The sequence below is a fragment of the Cryptomeria japonica genome, chromosome 3, assembly GCF_030272615.1.
Source record: "Cryptomeria japonica chromosome 3, Sugi_1.0, whole genome shotgun sequence".
NCBI classification, from domain to species: domain Eukaryota; kingdom Viridiplantae; phylum Streptophyta; class Pinopsida; order Cupressales; family Cupressaceae; genus Cryptomeria; species Cryptomeria japonica.
The window spans coordinates 126,335,451-126,354,269 of NC_081407.1; the positions used below are offsets into that span (position 1 = coordinate 126,335,451).

Below are 18,819 nucleotides of genomic sequence, written 5' to 3' on the forward strand. Positions count from 1 at the left end.
CCAGAACCCAACAAGCCGAAAAAACTCATGATCATGACTAAAAAAATCTCTCAGAATATTGAGGTTATGAAATGTAACCATGAAAAAAGGATTGATAAGGTGGAATAATCCATGGCTAAGATTAAGAAAAATCTCAAGAATTTGGTCGACATTAGTAAAGAAACCATGAACAACAACATTGAGGGGCTGGAAAAGATTAACGAGATGGTTGCTGATTATAGATCCTTCCACAGTGACCTAGTGAAAGAACTTGGTGGAGATGATGTGGCTAGTGGAGACAACAAAACCATGAGACCCGGTTTCAAAACCAGGAGCAGAAGCAGCAATAAGGGTACTTCCAGATTCATCATGGAGGAGCTTGAGGAAATCAACAGGATTTCCATCCAAAAGAACAAGGATCTGGTGCTCTCGCTCAACTGAGAGATTTTTTGCTTTGGCTTGCTTGTCTGTGTTTCTTTTGTCTTTGTTTTTGTTCAGGGTTGGTCCCTTGTTTTGTTGTTGTTTCTTGCTGAGTTGGCTGTTGGCCGACTGTCGTAAAACTTTAGGTTTCGGGTCCTTGTAAAACCCGTTTATCCTTATCAAAAACATGAAAATTTACAGGGATAATTATTAGAGAATTTTAGCTATCTTGCAGTGCATTAAAATTACACTAATCATGACATGTGTCTATTGTGGTGATACGTTAGCCTCTATTCTTACCCACATGTGACAAGAGGTCACTAGTGATCTTCGTTTTTCTATAGTTCAACTTAATATCCCCAAAGGAATTATAAAATCATAATGTTTGCCACGTTATGATGATAGATCTTAGGTGAGGGCATACCAAGTCACTAGATGTGTGGGACCTTAGATGGTCCCATTGATCAACCCATGCTTTCATGTAGCTCATTTTTGTTATCCAAATAACAACCAAATTCCATTATATTTTGCACAACAATTATACATTGAGGTTCATTTAGGCCTTACTATTAACTATTGCAATCTACCACCATATTTTAGTTAGGAATGTGGTAAGGTTTCTGATAAGGAGCCTTATCGTTGAGTAGATCAAGAGCCTCCGGCTTATAGGACCTTTTTGGGGGAGAGGTTGTCTGGTATCTCTTTAATACTAGACCCTATTACAAACCAAGTTTTCATTGCTTCCCAAAGAGAATCAATTGACAATGTTGTTGATATTGCAATTGAGGTTTTTAAGATATTTGTGGATCGTGTGGGCCAATATTTGCTGCATCATCCATGATCCAAATCATCAACACCCATCGATCCATATGTTGTTGTGGGCATCCCTTCACCCGCTGACATTGATAATATTACAAGAGAGGGTCTAGTTCGAAGTAATATGAATTATTTTTCTAAGGACCTACTGGAGGCATATGCTTTTATTTCATTAGATCATGGGATCCCTTTACATAAGGTTAGTGTATGTGTGGCTAGCATTTGTCATTCACATTCAGAGTCCAACTAGGCTGTAGGATCTTTGCAACATTCTCATCACTTTGGCAATGTTGCATAGCCCGAGCCACCTGCATATCATTAAGCTATTGGATGGTTGGATCATTATATAGATCCTTCTACTTATCATTTTGTTGCTGCACATTTGGATCCACCTAATGATCCTTCTGTGAGTGTTGAGTGTCATACATCCCATTGACTATATTCACTTGAGGAGTAGCTGCAGATGATGGGAGCATCAAGTTATGTGGATATTTTTCTACATTTAGACTAGTCATCGATGCCATCTTACCTGCATAGTCCAGATATTGTGAATTTTTTTTTCTAAGATAGGTAAGGGATTTGGAGAACTCAATATGGATTGTTGTCTAGATAGTTTTGGAGTCTATACATATGAGGAATTACACCTTTTTTAGGGTCACGAGACAACTTGTTGGAACAATGGATTGTTTTCCAATAATTTAGGGGATTTGTGATTCAGGTGTTTAGGGAGATGGTAATCTGGAATTGAGGAATTCAACTTGAGTGCTACACCCTTCCAAGGGTTACGAGGTATCTTGATGGAGTTCCACGTAATTCAAGATATGTTCCTTAAAAAAAATCTTATAAAAAATGTTTATTTGTTGTGTGTAATCAACATGTTTTGATTGTGTTATGTAAAACTTGGGGAGGCTCTCTTGGCATGGTGAAATTTGAGTTGTTTCAAAAGATTTGCAAGAACAATCTAACAAGGGGGGAATGTTAGCATAGAATATTACATTGTTTACCACCACTTAGCTTATGGTTATGCTTGTGGTAGTTACAAATTATATCAATTGTATATCTCCTATATAAATGCATTTACAATTTATTAAATAAAATGACAAGTATTCACCTTTCACTAGGCCTAGTAGAACTTAAAGTGAAGAAAATTCACTCTCTGATACCTAATTATCCACTATTTGATTATAAATCTTAGCTCCAAATCTTGATTGATGTCCATCAACACTTACATTTCAAATTTATCCAATAAAATTTGTAAAATTACAATTCTAATCACCTAAAAATCATATCTTAAATTAATAAATACATTAAAATTATCCTATCAAATCATATATTAGAATCCTACATTCAAAATATTACCCAAAAATATCACAAAACTAAAATAAAAAATATTAAATTATACACAACACATATCCCTTGTGAGCATGATCAATATTCCACTCTCAATCTATACTAACAATTATTCTTCGTTGTGAAATTTTTTCGATGCAGTCAACTAAATGCATGGCATACAACAGAAACACTTAGCTTTTTTTTTTTTGAATACTCCCTTTATATGTCATTCATTTTACTTGACTGGGTATTTTTTTTTTTGAATACTCCCTTTATATGTCATTCATTTTACTTGACTGGGTAGCCACAAATTGTGATAGCTTTTTTTAAAGTGATTCACAAGGTGTTCTCTACTTCAACGGAATCAATGCACTCAACTCTACCAAATCATTGATTACTGAGGTCAAATATTAGTATTTTGCCGTCCGAGAGGAAGACTAATCAACGCATAGCTAAAAAAAAATATCCCCAACCAGAAGACGACCAGATGAATCAGTTTAACTACTCTCAATCAAAAAGTCAAGAGACCTCGTTTTCAGAGTATTTAGTAATAGAAACGATAAGGTTGGGTTTGCTTTCGCTTTCTTGAATTTGTCTCTCTTTAAAGAAAGGAGGGAATCATGCCTGCTTGTTTAACGTATAATCACTGGTTTAGAAGGTCAACGATTATCATAACATAGTTTACATCGTTAAAAAAATCCCACGCCTCACATCCATCCCCATGTTTGTCTGAGTCGTCTCCAATAAAAAATGAGGGTTAAAAACTTTGTTAATTGCTACAATAGTTCAATTGTTTTTTTATAGTTTGCCCAAGTCAATTCTACTCATTTTAGTTGCCAAGTCTCTGCCTGCCAAATTTGGTACCCGAGTAGATCTCTAACATAATAAAATAAAAAAAATTAAAACCCCAAAGGATATATTTTATTAGAACCATTGATATGCAAGCTTTCATCTTTTCTGATCATTGTTTGAACGATGGCTGGCTTCTACTGTAATTTTCTGTTCATCATTGTTTCTCTCTATCTTGAGATTGTTGCTGCAGGAGTCACAGACCCTAGAGATGGTAAGGTTTGGTAAAATGAGTTGTTTGTCTGCTTAGAAGAAATAGCTTTGATGTATTCTTGGAATGTATGTATTCCAGTGTCTTCATTGAGATTGGTGCAAGGGCAATGGAGAAATTCGCGTGGATTGGCATGGGAAGGCGTAGATCCTTGCGCTTCAAATTGGACTGGGCTTACTTGTGATGGTTCTCGAGTAGCTTCTCTGTAAGCTGGTCTATGTTTCTACAGAAATATACAAATAAATTGTGTGATTGATTAAGAAACTAGAAGAGCTTCACGATTCAATGATTAAGATTAGATTAAATATATCAAAGACTTAGAAATTTATCATACAAAACTTACATTATGAACTAAAAAATTAAAAACTATAAGTGAAAGAAATTAATATATATTAACAGTTTCTACCTCTTCGGTTTTATCTTGCATATTGTTGGATGCTTGTGCGCCTCACATGCCTAAATTTCTTTTACAGACAACTATCTACAATGGGTCTAGTGGGAGAACTGCCTCCTGAAATTGGAGGCCTTACAGGTCTCCAAACTCTGTAAGTTCGATACATTAATTATAATTGAATTAACCTTTTGTTGGGCCTTGGATTAAACTGTGGATTAATCAAAGAAAGCTATTGTTGCAGAGATTTGTCGTACAATCCAGGCTTGACAGGACCAATTCCACCAACTTTAGGAAACTTGCACAGCCTTCAGCAGCTGTGAGCATTCCTACCTTGCAATAATCACATTATCGAATGGATAGTTATTCGAATAATGGTTTCTGAATTAGATTGTGTATTAATTTTTCATATGAACATTTCAGATTACATTTTGTAATCTATTTTTAAGAACACATTCCTGTCTCTTTCAGTATTGAACATGTCATTGCTGTTTCTAGATTCAACTGTGAGAGATTTTTTAGCATCAACATTTTGGTTCTCAATCCATGATCCATCAGTATTGATGCTCTCTAACATTCTGATGATGGATTATGGAGAGTAATTAAACACTCAGAATTGACTGACATTCTAGTGAATTATGAAAATTTGATACCATTAAACATGTTAAAAATGTGTGGCGTCTACAGGGTGTTAATTGGGTGTAATTTCACTGGGCGCATTCCAGAAGAGCTTGGCAATCTCCGAAGGCTTATATTTCTGTAAGAAAACTTGCATTAATTCCAAGATAATTGCTCACAAATTAATACTTTACATGATATGTTGAAGCTGAAATTTAACAGGGATTTAAATTTAAACAAATTGGGTGGAAGTCTTCCCGCCGCCTTGGGTAACCTTACTAGACTCTTCTGGTTCGACATTGCCAACAATAATTTTGTTGGAACACTTCCAGTCGAGCTCGGGAATCTTCATGCCTGTGGTCACTTGTAAGCTTTGTGTTTTTTTTAGAACTTTTTTCCTGCTAATCATCTCTGTAGAGTCCTGCAATACTATACTGGGCTCCTAATCAGGACACTTGCCTTGAATATTTGTTGTAGCCACTTTAATAAAAACCGGCTGGAAGGCTCCATTCCACCAGAAATTTTCCACGAAAACATGACCATCCTACATGTGTAAGTACAAATTTCCTAGTATTTTTTAATACAAATGATTTGGTTTGTGTTAACATTATATTTTAAGTTTGGTTTGTGTGGGTCAAATTTTAACATTATATTTTAAGTTTTGATTCATTTTGATGATTTAGTGGACTAGACTTAGAAAATATACCAAGTGGTTCATTTGAATTCTCTTTTTTAATAGATCATTTCAGATGAACCATCTAAATCGTTTATATTAGATTTCATTTTTACACCATATAATGTGCAGACTGTTCGATCAAAATCTTCTAACTGGAACGATACCCTCAACAGTTGGTCTTCTCAAGAACGTCACAATTTTGTGAGTCTGGATGTTTGTCCCTTGTTAGATTTTCGCTTCGTTGATTCTCATTCTTCACAACTGCTCTCTTCAAAATTTTATCTACCATCTTACTGAAAGGGATTCTAACAGGAGGCTTGATGGAAACCAATTGGAGGGTCCAATACCGTCAAACATTAGCTCCTTGAGGAAACTAGGCGAACTGTAAGATTCCATGATTTGATATTTCATACAGATAAAGATGCAACAACATTTACAATTAATGGAGATAGTATATATAGTATAAATCTTCTCTGGTTTCAAATGTTTCAGGCGTCTTTCAAACAATAAACTGAGCGGTCAAATTCCTGATTTGTCTGGCCTGATAAACCTCCAATACTTGTAAGTCAAAGTGTAAACTAGCTCCAATGGCGGCGCTATATCTATGTTTTTCTTTATCGATGATATTTTGGTGTGTGGTATTGGCAGGGATCTTAGCAACAATTCGTTTGAAGTATCCGTTGTTCCTGAATGGATTTCTTCGGCAGAATTGTTAACGACAGTGTAAGTCCAGAGTAATCAAATGCTTATGAAACATTGTGTAAATGGACTAGAGAAGAATATTAATATATACTGATTCGAATATCTTACCAGTGAAATGGAAAATGGAAGTTTGAACGGACCATTACCTCCCAGCCTTTTAAATTTGCCATCATTGGAGACATTGTGAGTATACTGAGATATCCTTATCATTGAGTGTAACTCGAACTGTTGATAAAAAGCTCACAAATGTTCTAATTCAGAAACAACAGTGATTTTAAAAGACTTATAAGATCTGATTGTCTTTAAAATGAGTAGGAGAATGGCAAAGAATTCCATCAATGGGAATGTGGATTTCACCAATATAACAAGCCCGAGGCTGCAAGAAGTAGATTTACGGAACAACAACATCGGCAGTGCATTCTTGCGAAATCAGACCATGGAAGTGTAAGGTTTTCTTAACTGGCTAGATTAATGATCAGATAATTTTTTCAAAGGGAAAAACACTTGATTTTAATTTCATAAGAGTTTGAATTTCTGTTATTTTAATAACTATTTAAGTTTTGTACATTTTTAAAAATAAATTGTTTTAATTTTTTTACATTTGTATGTTTTAAGAATATTGTTTTCTTAATGTCAATTATTAGTGTTATTTTATTTTGTTTACATTAAATGTATTTTGAAGAAAATATACAAAAAATTTATTTAGTTTTCATTGACATTTATATTAAAGTTGTTTATATAAATAATTGGTATATTGATTCAAACATTATTGTTTGCATAAGACATAGGTCTTCAAGGAAATAGTTGGAGTGCTGTAGTAGTGCATTATTGTAAGATATCAATTTCTTACATGGGATAGTTGGTATTTGATTACAACACATCACTTACATACGTTTTTAGAGAATTGTTCATAAATTATGGTCATAATGTCATATCTTTTAGATTAAAGAGAAAAAGAATAAAGATGCTCACAATATAATTGTACTAAAAAGAAAATAATAGTATTAAACTTGTCAAAATAGATTTACAGTTATTTGAAAGGTTTTTATAAAAGCACATCTTTGACTTCCTAAACTTTTCAAGTATCTTATATGATGTTACTATTCATATATGACTACATTCACTAGAATAACATTAATATGCAAATTTGACATTTTTATAGATCAACTTTTATATATATATATTTAATAGGAAACATGTCATTGGGTATTGTCATGCAAGTCCAACCCTTTGGGTTGGATGACCCATGCAAATCCAACCCTAAGAATCAATAATTTTGAAAGTGAAAGATAATGTGATTGCATTATAACATGCTTATGTTTTTTGTGTATAGATATAAAAAATAATGGTCTAAAAGTAAAAATTTACTTGAGTGTCTTTTTTTAATTTTATGATTCACACATTGTGAGTGCATTATAATGTGCTCACATTATATGTTAGTTGGACCACAAAATATTTTTGGTCACTTTCTAATCCTCATCTTTGTACACATGTCCATGTGATAGTTGTTTATCATATAAATCCTTTAGAATTTTCTAAGATTACCATGCTTCATTTTTATATGATTCAATATGAATCATCACTTTGAAATATTTTTTTATCCTTTCTAATATAATCAACAATTTACCATCATCTATAAGAAATGCAAGAAAATATATAACTAAATGTCAAAGGTCATTAAAAATGAAGGTATTTTTCCCTATTCATACTCTTTCTATAATATTTGTAGTGATTAACTTTCTTGAATAATATGTAGGATTTGACAATTTTCACGACAAAATCTCAAATTTAAAAGATCACTCTTTTATTATACATGTAATAAATACTCCTTGATTTTATTAATAAATTATTACATAGATCACAAATCAAAAGTTAAAATATATATGAATATTCTCTAAACCAAAATTTTATAACAATTAAAAGTAGGTTCCACTATTTTCTTCCAATACTTTTGAAAAAAAATTAAAATCCTTCTCCACTTACCCACTTAGAGTGGCATGATTGCATGTTACACATAACTTGGAAGTTATACAAATTTTGGGGTGGCTTATTTGTAAAATCATCCAATTCGCAAAAATTAATCTATCTTTGCATGGCTTTTTGTGAGCTATTTTACAACAATAATCTAAGTTTTAAAAATTTCTAAAAAGCCAACCTACAACAAACGGTGTTGTCAAATCATACATTAATGTTATGGCTATTGGATGCTAAAATCTCTATTTTTAAGTGTTTCTATTATGTCAATTAAATTAATGCCTCGATACTAGTCAACCTTCACCGATCATATTAAAAAAGATAGTTTAAAATAATAATAGATTAAATTTACATAAATAAATGTACACTGATTTCAAAGGTCTTTGCAACTATTTTAAAAAGTAATTATTTTTAAATATAAGTATCCTCATTAACATAACATTAATATAAAAAGATGGAGTGTGGGAGTGGCAGGTATTTAGCTGCTAGGGTTTCTGGCGTGGGTGATGTTGCAAAGAGCGATGATGATGTTGATGGCTAGGGGTTGGATTTTGCCTAGGTTTCTCGCCTAGGTGGTTTTGTTGATGTTGAGAAAGTATTTGGGTTGGTGGGCTATATTATCACGTCCAGTCTTGTCTTTGGTGTGTTCGATCCTAGTCGCACGAAGATAGAGCTTGGTCTCTTCTTTCTGTGTATGGAAGGGTTTGTGTTTATTGTCTCTAGATCTTCAAAGGGCTTGGTTGTGGGAAAGGTTGGAGGCATGTGTTGGGGTTTTTCTGAGCCCATGGACACTATTTCTAATAGATCTATCTTGGTCTATGTCAATTTTGGTGTGGGCTCAACTAGCTTTGGTTTCTCTAAGGCAGCTCTAGTCTTTTTTATTTCTAGGACCCTTTGAGGTTTTTCCCTGGTGCCAATTTGGGATCCTAATTATGGCTTTTCCTCTACTCTAGTTGGGATTTTTGTTGAGGCCTCTTTCTTAGACAGCTGGTTGGAGCTTTGCTCTTTGTTTGCTCCCTCTTTGGGAATTGTTTGTGTTGGGTTCTTTTTGTTGGTGTTTGTGGCTTGTTTGGGCATTGGTGTTTCAGCTCTTAGGCTCTCAACCTATCTTTCTATGATGGGGTTTTGCCAATTTTTGGAAGAAGGGCTCTTAGATTTAGATGGCTGGTTTTAAGCTATTGTGTTGTTGGGAGTGGTTGGGTTTGAAATTTTTTTAAGAGGAAGAGATTTAATAATCTCATCCCCTTCCCCTTCCTATTACTATGCTTGGATTCTTCTACCTTTTTTGTGGCCTTGCTTGGTTTCAAAGCCGGTTTTGCTTCTGTTTTGGGGACTATTTCCTTGTTTGGGAGATTGGTTAAGCTTCTGGGTGCTTTATCTACTTGGTCTGAGGTTGAGGCTTTGGTATTTTCTCCCTTTAGTACTTATCATTCTTTGGTGACCCTTGGAGTCTGTGGTAAGGAGATTTTTTTTTTCTTAATCTATCTTTGATGGACACCTCCTTGTCCTTAGTAATAGGAGGCGATTTGGGGGGGGGGGGGGGGGTGTTGATGAGCTCCCTTGGTTTGTGTTGTTGGCCTTCATTTTGATGGTGCCTATTTTTGGTGGCTTTTACTATTTTTGTTTTACGATTTTATTCTAGTGCAAAAAAAGTTGCGAGGAGGGTTTTCAGGTATCTCCTCTAGGTTCTACTTCTCACCCCCATGTCCATTGGGGTAGTTTTTGTTTTGATATGTTTCTAGTTGAGGGTTTCTCCTTCTTGTTCGAGGTGGATTCATGCTCGTGTAGGTTTTGAGAAGGTCCTATTTGTTGTTACTATTCTTTATCTATTGAGGGCCTATATTGCTACTTTCTTGGCTCCCTTTCGTGTTTTTCCTATTGGGGTGGAGTGGTCTCCTATGGAGGTGGAGTTTCATCATGAGGGTGTAGTTGTGGGATTGTCTTCACTGCAAATTTTCCCCTCTCTCGCCCTTCCTATTGAGGTGGTGTTGTATCCTAGCAAGGTGGAGTTTGGTTGTGCAGGTGAGGTCTAGTTGTAGGGTAAGAGGGAAGTGGCCACTTTTCGACAGAGTCCATATTATAAGGGATTTTATGCTACTCTTTTCTTGAATAGATGAAGGTTATGGGAGCCTTTTCAAAACACTTTTTTACTGTAAATTTATTATGTAATATTTTTATGTTATTGGAGGTGAAGGTTATGGGAGCCTTGTTAAAACCCATTGTTAAGTTTAAGGGATCCTAGAAAAACCCTTTTCTCATGATTGCCTGAGAAGTCAGATTTGTTGGCTTAGGCCTTTTTCTTTTACAACAGGTTCTCTAATGCTTAGTATATGGTGTCAGGATGTGGGTTGGTTGCTACTTGTCTGTGCTATTTCTTGTTGCAACATTTTATAAGTGGGTTCTCCATAAACTTTGAGCATTTTGGGTTCCTTCAAAAACTTGTTGTATGGGGTTTCGGGTCCCCTAAAGTCCTACGTTACCCTTAATAAAAAAAATAACATTAATATAATTTACACATAGCATTAGAATAGAATTTTGCCTCATGACAACACTATTCAAAAAATGAGGGAGTGAGAGAGAAAGGAGTGGTTCTAGGGTTTTGGGTAGAGGAGTTGTAGGGAAGGAGGGTGAGGATGTAGGGGATTCAAAAGATGATGGGGATGGTTGTTCCTTGGCTTCTGTACGGTTGTGTGATTGTTCTTTCTTTGTGCAGTTGACAATATGTTGTTTCTTTGCATGACTACGGGCTTGCAGAGGGCTTGATATGGCTTTGCGCGGTGGAAGGCTCATTGTGGTCTCTCACAATGGATGACATGTTTCCTATTCCTTTTTTGTGAGTGGAGGTCAAGTGCTACAGTTTTGTTCTTGGAAGGAATTGTTGGTTTTGATGTTATTTCTGGGTGTGATGGCTCTATGCTTTTGGCTGAGGGCTCATTGGTAGCTTTGCTTTATTTTTGCAAACCTTGGATTTTCCTTGTTTGGGTTTTCTTCTTGGCTCCTATTTTCAAGAATGTTTGCGGGTTTGAGTGATCTACTACAGTCCTTCTCCCTTATTGGAACCATATTTTGAAGTCTTCTATTCTGGTGGCCATATTTAAAGCATTTTCTTCTTTGGAGGAGGATAATATTTTAGTGTCTCTCCTTGTCCATTGTTTAGTACTTTATCTACTTTGTGTCGAGTAGATTTGCAGTTTAGTTTCCAATGGAATTCTATTTTGGGTTTGCCTTTTGTTGGGTGGAAGAATGTCTTTTGCAATGTTGGTGGATGGGGGAGAGTTTAAGTGTTTTTTTTGGTGGGTGGCACTTTCATGATCTTGTTCTCCTAGATCAAGTTACTCTAGACTAGCTTTGGTTGTTCTTGTTCATAGACCCTCCTTGGTTATTTTTGGTGTGATCTCTACTCTTTGGCTTGGGGTTGTCACCTTGACAATTTTTGGTGGATGGATGCTTTTTTGATGTGATGTTGGGTGGTGAAGAGAGAGTTATTTTCCATTGGCAAGTGGAGCTTTAACAAACTTTCTCACTTTCTTTTCTTAGCTCCTAGCTTGGGGTCTTCTATCTTGGTTTCATCTATTTTGGCAGGTTCTACATTTGGGTTCATGTTGTCTCGTATTCCTTAATGGCTCTTGTCGGATAGATGTTGGTTGTTGTGGCATTGGGTGGGGAAGGGTTTATGGTTTTTGTCATTGGCGAAAGGGGCTTTGATGAATCTTCTCGTTTTCCTTCTCTAGCTCCAAGCAAGGGTTCTTTTATCTTGCCTTTGGCTCTCTTGTGCCTTGTTTTGGTGGGCTCTCCCCCACAAGTTTCTTTTCTTTGTGGGGTTACTTGTGGCTACTAGTTTACAAGGGTCTATTATATTGTGCAGTTTTTGGTTAAGGGCTTTTGCTGAAAGTTGTTTTTTACTCCTTTGTCATGGTTTTGCTCAAAGGGGGCTCTTACTATCCTATCTAGTTCCCATAGCTTTGTTTATTCTATTGAGGTGGATTCGGAGGTGATGGGTTGTTTTGTTCTTTGATTTATACTTGTCTATTTTCTCCACCATTGTCCTATTGAGGTGAAGACTTATTTTGCAAGAGGTGGTTGGAGATTCTATAAGCGGGTTGTGGTTGTCATTCCTTTGGACAATACTCTTCTTATCCTATTGAGGTGGATGCAAAGGGTGTTTTTTATCGATGAGTGCGTTAAGGACTTTGAGGATGGTAATATTTTCTTGAAAGTGCATCGTAATGTCATGGGTGCTTTTTCTAAACTGATTAATGTGGTTTGTTGGTTTAGGCATGTTATTGTTTCAGTGGGGTTTTTGTTGTTCAATTTCTTATGTTTTATTGTTTGTAGGTTGTAGGTAGACTATTTTTTACCTATTGTATCTTTTCTCAAGGTTATGGTAGCCTTCTTAAAACCCATGGCTGTTTTTTTTAAGAGTTGAGCTTGGTGGTGGTTTCAGCCTTATGCTTTTGCAGATGATTTTTTAATGTTGTTATCTTTTTGGTCTATTGTTGTTGGGTTGTTTTTTTTCCTTTTCTTATAGATGTTGGTAGTGTTCTATTAGTGGGTTCCAAATTCCCACAAAGTCTTCTTGTAAAGGGTTCTAGGGCCCCTTCAAAACTTGTTTTACCTAATCAAAAACATTAGCATACAAAAACATTAAATTAAATATATCTATTTAAAACAACAATTGAGAGATTAATTTCAAGGTACTTATCTATCATAAATAAAATATTTAATGCAAGCCTCTAAAGAGTATTATCTCTTGTAACTAAGATATCTATACTATTTTTTAATTTAGAGTGAAAATATTTATATTTAAAAAATAAATATTAATTCTCAATCATTTTGTAAACATAATCATACTATTATACTTCACCTCTTATTGCATTATCTCATAATAATTATATAAGCGCTTCTAGAATGATGAAAAATCATACAGAAAGCACATCCCCTTATCAAATCACTAATATCAAAATATACCCATTATGCTTACTACATATTTTAATTCATTTGTATGAGAAAGGATCCAATAACCACCCACCCTAACTTTACACACCCTTAGCTCCTAAATGCTACATCAATTTTAACAACAAAAAAATTAGTTTCTTTGTAAGTGACTTAAGAGCTTAAAGCTATTGTTTCAACTTCTAAGTAATTACGACAAACTCGGGAGGATTCATTATGTGCACAAAAGTCAAAAAGTGGTAATTTAGAAGTAGCAATCTATATTTATTCATAGATGCTCCAATAACCATGCATTACAACCACAAAAAAAAGGCACAACCAATTTAATACATATTCTTCTAATAAATGTTTTTAGCAATACCTATACACAAATGCCACAATAAAGCACACAACTTTTCCAAATAAATAATAAAATTTTAACTGATGGGTGTACAAAAGTAGACAACAATTAGTACATATGAAATATTTTAGTAAATTTTTAGTTGTAGCAAGGGAAGTGTACCAATAGCCATTATAGCTAACTTTGTGCACTCTAAGCTTCTAAATGATACATCAGATTTTAAAGATATTTTAATGTCTTTGTATCCAACTTAACTATATTAGTCTAGCATATGTTGTGGGATTCATTATGTATACAAGGGTCAAAAAGTGGTCATTTAGAAGTGTTGCTCGATACCTACTTAAAGAAGCCCCAATAATTGTACACTATGACCACCTCAAAAACTTGCACAACTAATCCAATAAGTTTTCCTCTAAGAACCAATACATTTTCCTATAATAATTGTTTATACTATTACTTATGGACAAATGCCTCAGTTGTTGTGTGCTATGGGTACCAATAAAGTTGCACAACTCCTTCAATTAAAGTTTACTAATTTTAAGTAATGGGGTACAATTGGGTGGCTATTGATACATATTTATGAGCTTTTAATTATTATTTTTTAAATTTCTTTGAATTTAATAACTAGGAATTTAGATGAACAAGGAGTGAACAGTCATTGAAACATGAACTCTAACTAGACCCCTTCCCCTACATCACTTTATTTTTTATTTTGATATAAAATATCAAAATAAAAAAATTAAAGTGAACAAGAATGAATCTTTTTCTTAACTTAAACTAAAATAAAAGATGGCACCCTTCTTCCACAACTTCATATTAGGGAGAGGGGCCAGTAGTTGTATAAGGTTCAATAGTCATTATAGCAATTGTGCTTATAATATCCAATCTTACCATCAATTTATACTATACATATTATAAATAAATAGTCCGCATTTAAATAAAAAATAAACCAAATGTTGGTCAAAATAGACCTATACTTGAACACATAAGAACCTGTAAATGTTATATAAGAAGTAGATATATGTGATCATTAACAAGTGAAACAAATAATTTTTTGTTTGAAATAAAATATCATAACTATCCACTATAAGTGTTTCATTATAAAATAAGATGCTCATTTAATAAAATAAGATTCTTGTTTAAACAAAAATCTATTGCTGGGCTGGCAGCTCGGGGGCTTCATGCCCTTGCAATGCATATTATTGGGTTAGCAATGTATATTCATTGGAGTATTTCATATTAATAATTTGTCTTATCACAAATATAAATGGGAGCACAAAAAATACTTTGTATTTTTCATGAAATGAGAAGGATTTTCAACAAAAAAAAATAAAAATTATTCCTAAGTGTACAATTATTGGGGTAGCAATGTATATTCATTGGAGTATTTCATATTAATAATTTGTCTTATCACAAATATATATATATATATTCTCCTAAGTGTACAATTATTGAGGTAGCAATGTATATTCATTGGAGTATTTCATATTAATAATTTGTCTTACTACAAATATAAATGGTGAGCACAAAAAATACTTTGTATTTTTCCATGAAATGAGAAGGATTTTCAACAAGTTTTAGTGTTCAACTATTGGTCCATTTGTGTTGGATATAAGGTGTATTTTATAATAATGTGTTTTTTTCTATAACAACAAATAGTTTTTTGTGTTCAACTATTTATTCATTTATGTTGGATTTACAAGTTAGAGATAACAAAGATTTATGGTTACTAATACGTATTTGGTCCATTTATATTGCATATAAGTTGTATTTTGAATAAAAATATGATATTTTACTAACAACAAATGAGATATTTTTTTCAATTACTACACATTTTTAGATTAAGCTTTGATCAAATATTTAAAAAGTTATTTTTAGGATACCTTAATTGTAGCTAGATAAGTGTCCATTTTACATTTCTTAAAAACAAAGGTCTTAGATATTCCATGCAATGACTCAAGATTGACAAAACTAGCACTCACCACTACTGATCCCTCTTCCCTATATATATACATAAAGTTTTCTTGAGTCCATATTTATTTAAGAGGTCTTATAACAATTAATACATGACTTGAATAGTTTCCCTCAATTTAATTGTTACTTACATTTGAAATGGCAGTCAGCTTTCTGGAAACCCAGCGTGTGTAGGATCAAGCATATCAGCTGACAAAGTATGTAATCCACAAATGGCGGAAAACAGCACCGTGCACACAACTCCTATGAAAGATTGTGGGGAAAGTCTGAAATGTGAATTAGAGAACATGGAAATTGATCCACGTAACTGCGAATGTGCAATGCCCTTTGAGGGGTATCTGGTGTTCAGATCTACTTTCTTTTCAGCTCTGAGCAATATTTCCAGATTCCAAAATTTGGAGAATTCCCTGATGAATAACTTAAGTTTGCCGCAGGGGTCATCGGTATACATACTTTGCTGCATGTATTTTGACCCCATTGAATATCTCACAATACACCTCCGGATTTTCCCACCGGTTGGGAATGTGTATTTTGAGCGATCAGAAATTGTAATGCTTGGTTACAGTTTAAGCTCGCATACTTATAAGTCACCAGGGGAATTTGGACCCTACTTTTTCCTTCCGACGTTGGACGACCTGTTTCATGGTAAGAAATTGTTCTTCCTTTTTACTGTTGCTTCTTCAATGTCCATCGTTTGCTTATTTTATAGATTTTTAAAACATAAAATTGCCTTCTTTGTTACAGATCTTTCCAACAGATCAAAAGGCCTAAGTACAGGCGCAATTATTGGTATAGCAATCGGTGCGGCCGTGTCAGTTCTTGCCATCCTTGGCATGGGGATTTATATATTGATGTTGAAAAAGAAAGCAAAAAAGGCAATTAAAAATAGCAGACCATTTGGTAACAGATTTTTTGTTGAAGAAGCTAATTCCATTGCATCTGCATATTGTGTCTAGGTGAGTTTAATGATTTCTGTTTGGGAGTGCTTATATTTCATCAGGATCTTGGGGAGTTGCAAGCGGCGAATATAGCGGAGATGCTCCCACTTTGAAAGGTTCAAGGTGGTTCACATTTGAAGAACTGAGACAGGCTACAAATAATTTCTGCTCTCGGAATGAAATTGGTTCTGGAGGCTATGGCAAGGTATATCATATTTCCTTTCATTTCTGATTTCCTTCTGTTGAGCTTTTCATGAATCAATTAAGATTCAGATCTAAACTCTTTTATTTGTTATTGGAGTACTCTATCAACTAAGTTATTAATTCTTATAGGACCTACCCATCTTTGGTCTGGATTTGACTTATTGATCCCTCTTGAAGTTACATTAAGTGCTTAGAGACCAGGACCCAAAACCTTTTGTTTGTTGTCGGAGTGGTCTATCAACTAAGTTATTGGTCCTACCGACATCACTTTGAGCTACATTAAGTGCTTGGGGCTCCTAGCCTAGCTGGCTTTGATACCATGTTGAACTTTTAATGGACCAGATCATCTAAGATTTGAACCTAGGACATTTTATTTGTTGTTGGAGTGCTCTACCAACCTTATCGTAACCAACTATCATTATAACTTATATATTATCAATTAGGATTCAAACTTAAAACTTTCCATGGACCTTCCATTTGCTACTAGAGTGTTCTACCAATTGAACTATTGGCTCCTATAGGACTAACTCATCTTCAGTCCTAATCTAGCTTATTACCAACAAATTTTACATGGCTTGCTTCTCTATATTACCCTGTCTTAACCAAATATGGTGGTATGTTTTGTTGAGTTTTTTATGAATCGGTTAGGATTCAAACTTGGAACTTTCTATTTACTGTTGAGTGCTCTATCACTGAGATATTGACCCCTCTAGAACCAGTCTATATTTTATCCAAATATGAACTATTTTCAGCACCCCTTAATCCGTTCTATAAAATGCTTGGATGCTCCTAGCCTAATCTAGATTTGCTACCATGTTAAACTTTACATGAAACAATTAGAACAGGACATAAGATCATAGATCATGTTCCCCTTCCCATCATAAATCTCTCCTTCCAATCATTAAACCTCTGCTTCTGCTAAATAATAAATTTTAGGGTTTCAAAAGTTGCTTCTTCTCTTTCCAAGTGCGAAATGAACTACCTTGTATTGACGTGCAGGTCTACAGGGGGCTGCTGGCGGCGAGTGGCCAAATGGTGGCTGTGAAGAGAGCGAAAGAGGAATCTTTGCAGGGTGGAGCCGAATTCAAGACCGAAATAGAACTTCTTTCGCGTGTTCATCACAAGAATTTGGTGGGACTGATTGGATTTTGTTTTGAAGAAGGGGAACATATGCTTGTCTATGAGTACATGACAAACGGCTCCCTCAGAGACAATCTCTCAGGTATTTCTCTTTCTGTTCTGCCTTCAAAGTCCAAACTTATCAATAATTTTCTGCTCCACATTAACATTGGATTCTTGAATACAAATTTTGTGATACAGGCAAAACTGGGATAAACCTTGATTGGAGGAAAAGAATTCAAATTGCTTTGGGGGCAGCTAGAGGATTAACCTACCTTCACGATCATGCAAATCCCGCAATAATTCACCGAGATGTGAAGTCCAGCAATATCCTGCTTGATGAAAATCTCAATCCCAAGGTATCAGACTTCGGCCTTTCCAAACTCATAGCCAATTCAGGCGCCAGAGGACATGTCTCAACTCAAGTCAAGGGAACAATGGTGAATACAGTTCTTTAATCTAGAGCTATCAAACTCAAATTCATACAAAATCTTGTTGAAATGTGAAATTTTTCTACTGCTAAACACATTTTGATTTGTCTTAAATCTAAGGGTTTTGTGATTGGGGCCTGGGCAGGGGTACCTGGATCCAGAGTATTACATGACACAGCAGCTGAATCAGAAGAGCGATGTGTACAGCTATGGTGTTGTACTGCTAGAAATTTTAACTTCCAGGATGCCCATAGAAGGAGGGAAATATCTGGTTCGAGAAGTGGGTACTGCAATTCACAGAGGAGGGGTAAATGCCCTTGAGCAGCAACAGCTGTTGGATACAATTCTCAGAAACCCTCCCATTGCTCCCTGTGTTTTGGAAAGCTTTGTAAGCTTAGCACTGCGTTGCTGTGAAGCTAATAGTGTAAATCGACCGAAAATGAGTGAAGTGGTGAAGGAGCTTGAGTCCATGGCGAACAAGTGTGGAGCTAATGATACAGAGGGCGACAGAGAGATGGAAAGTAGTTTAGCATTCAGGAAGTTCGCCCTTCGTCCTTCTGCTGATTCTGCGTCGGGTTCATTTGATTACAGTGATAGTGGTGGATATGCTGTGCCTCCAACTGTAGAACCCAAGTAATTTTTGAGCTTGTGTTCGTGGAACTGCACCTTTGTATACAGTTGTTTATATTATGGATCGATCAATGTATTTTCCCAACTCCAAATAATCTTTCCACGCCCTCAACCGAACTTGGACTATTTGTAAAGACCTAGAATTGTTACAGTTTTATCTGTGTTAGAATAAATTGATTAGTAGGTTTTGTGTGTGGGAATGGCATATACATTAAGTTTACATTTTTAGGTTTAAAAGTGTTAAATGTTTAGAATTGACTGA

At 34.9% G+C, this 18,819-nt stretch overlaps 1 protein-coding gene across 1 annotated transcript; it reads left to right on the top strand.

Moving 5' to 3' along the window:
• Positions 1–3,522: 3,522 nt before the first annotated feature.
• LOC131066532 (leucine-rich repeat receptor protein kinase HPCA1) lies at positions 3,523–18,564 on the top strand. The gene is made up of 19 exons (XM_058001309.2): positions 3,523–3,610; positions 3,689–3,812; positions 4,081–4,152; positions 4,243–4,317; positions 4,686–4,757; positions 4,839–4,982; positions 5,094–5,168; positions 5,422–5,493; positions 5,605–5,676; positions 5,785–5,853; positions 5,941–6,015; positions 6,106–6,177; positions 6,310–6,438; positions 15,381–15,880; positions 15,980–16,135; positions 16,236–16,378; positions 17,377–17,599; positions 17,698–17,936; positions 18,073–18,564. Exons 1-19 carry the CDS (start codon positions 3,523–3,525, stop codon positions 18,562–18,564), a joined length of 2,892 nt encoding a protein of 963 aa, XP_057857292.2.
• The last annotated feature ends 255 nt before the right edge of the window (positions 18,565–18,819 follow it).

Bases quoted from the DNA above. Each gene is read 5' to 3' on its own strand.
- LOC131066532 (XM_058001309.2), top strand. From the start codon at position 3,523: ATGGCTGGCTTCTACTGTAATTTTCTGTTCATCATTGTTTCTCTCTAT. The intron at 5,494-5,604 runs GTGAGTCTGGAT...GGATTCTAACAG, and splicing joins CTCAAGAACGTCACAATTTT to GAGGCTTGATGGAAACCAAT. The intron at 15,881-15,979 runs GTAAGAAATTGT...TCTTTGTTACAG, and splicing joins GTTGGACGACCTGTTTCATG to ATCTTTCCAACAGATCAAAA.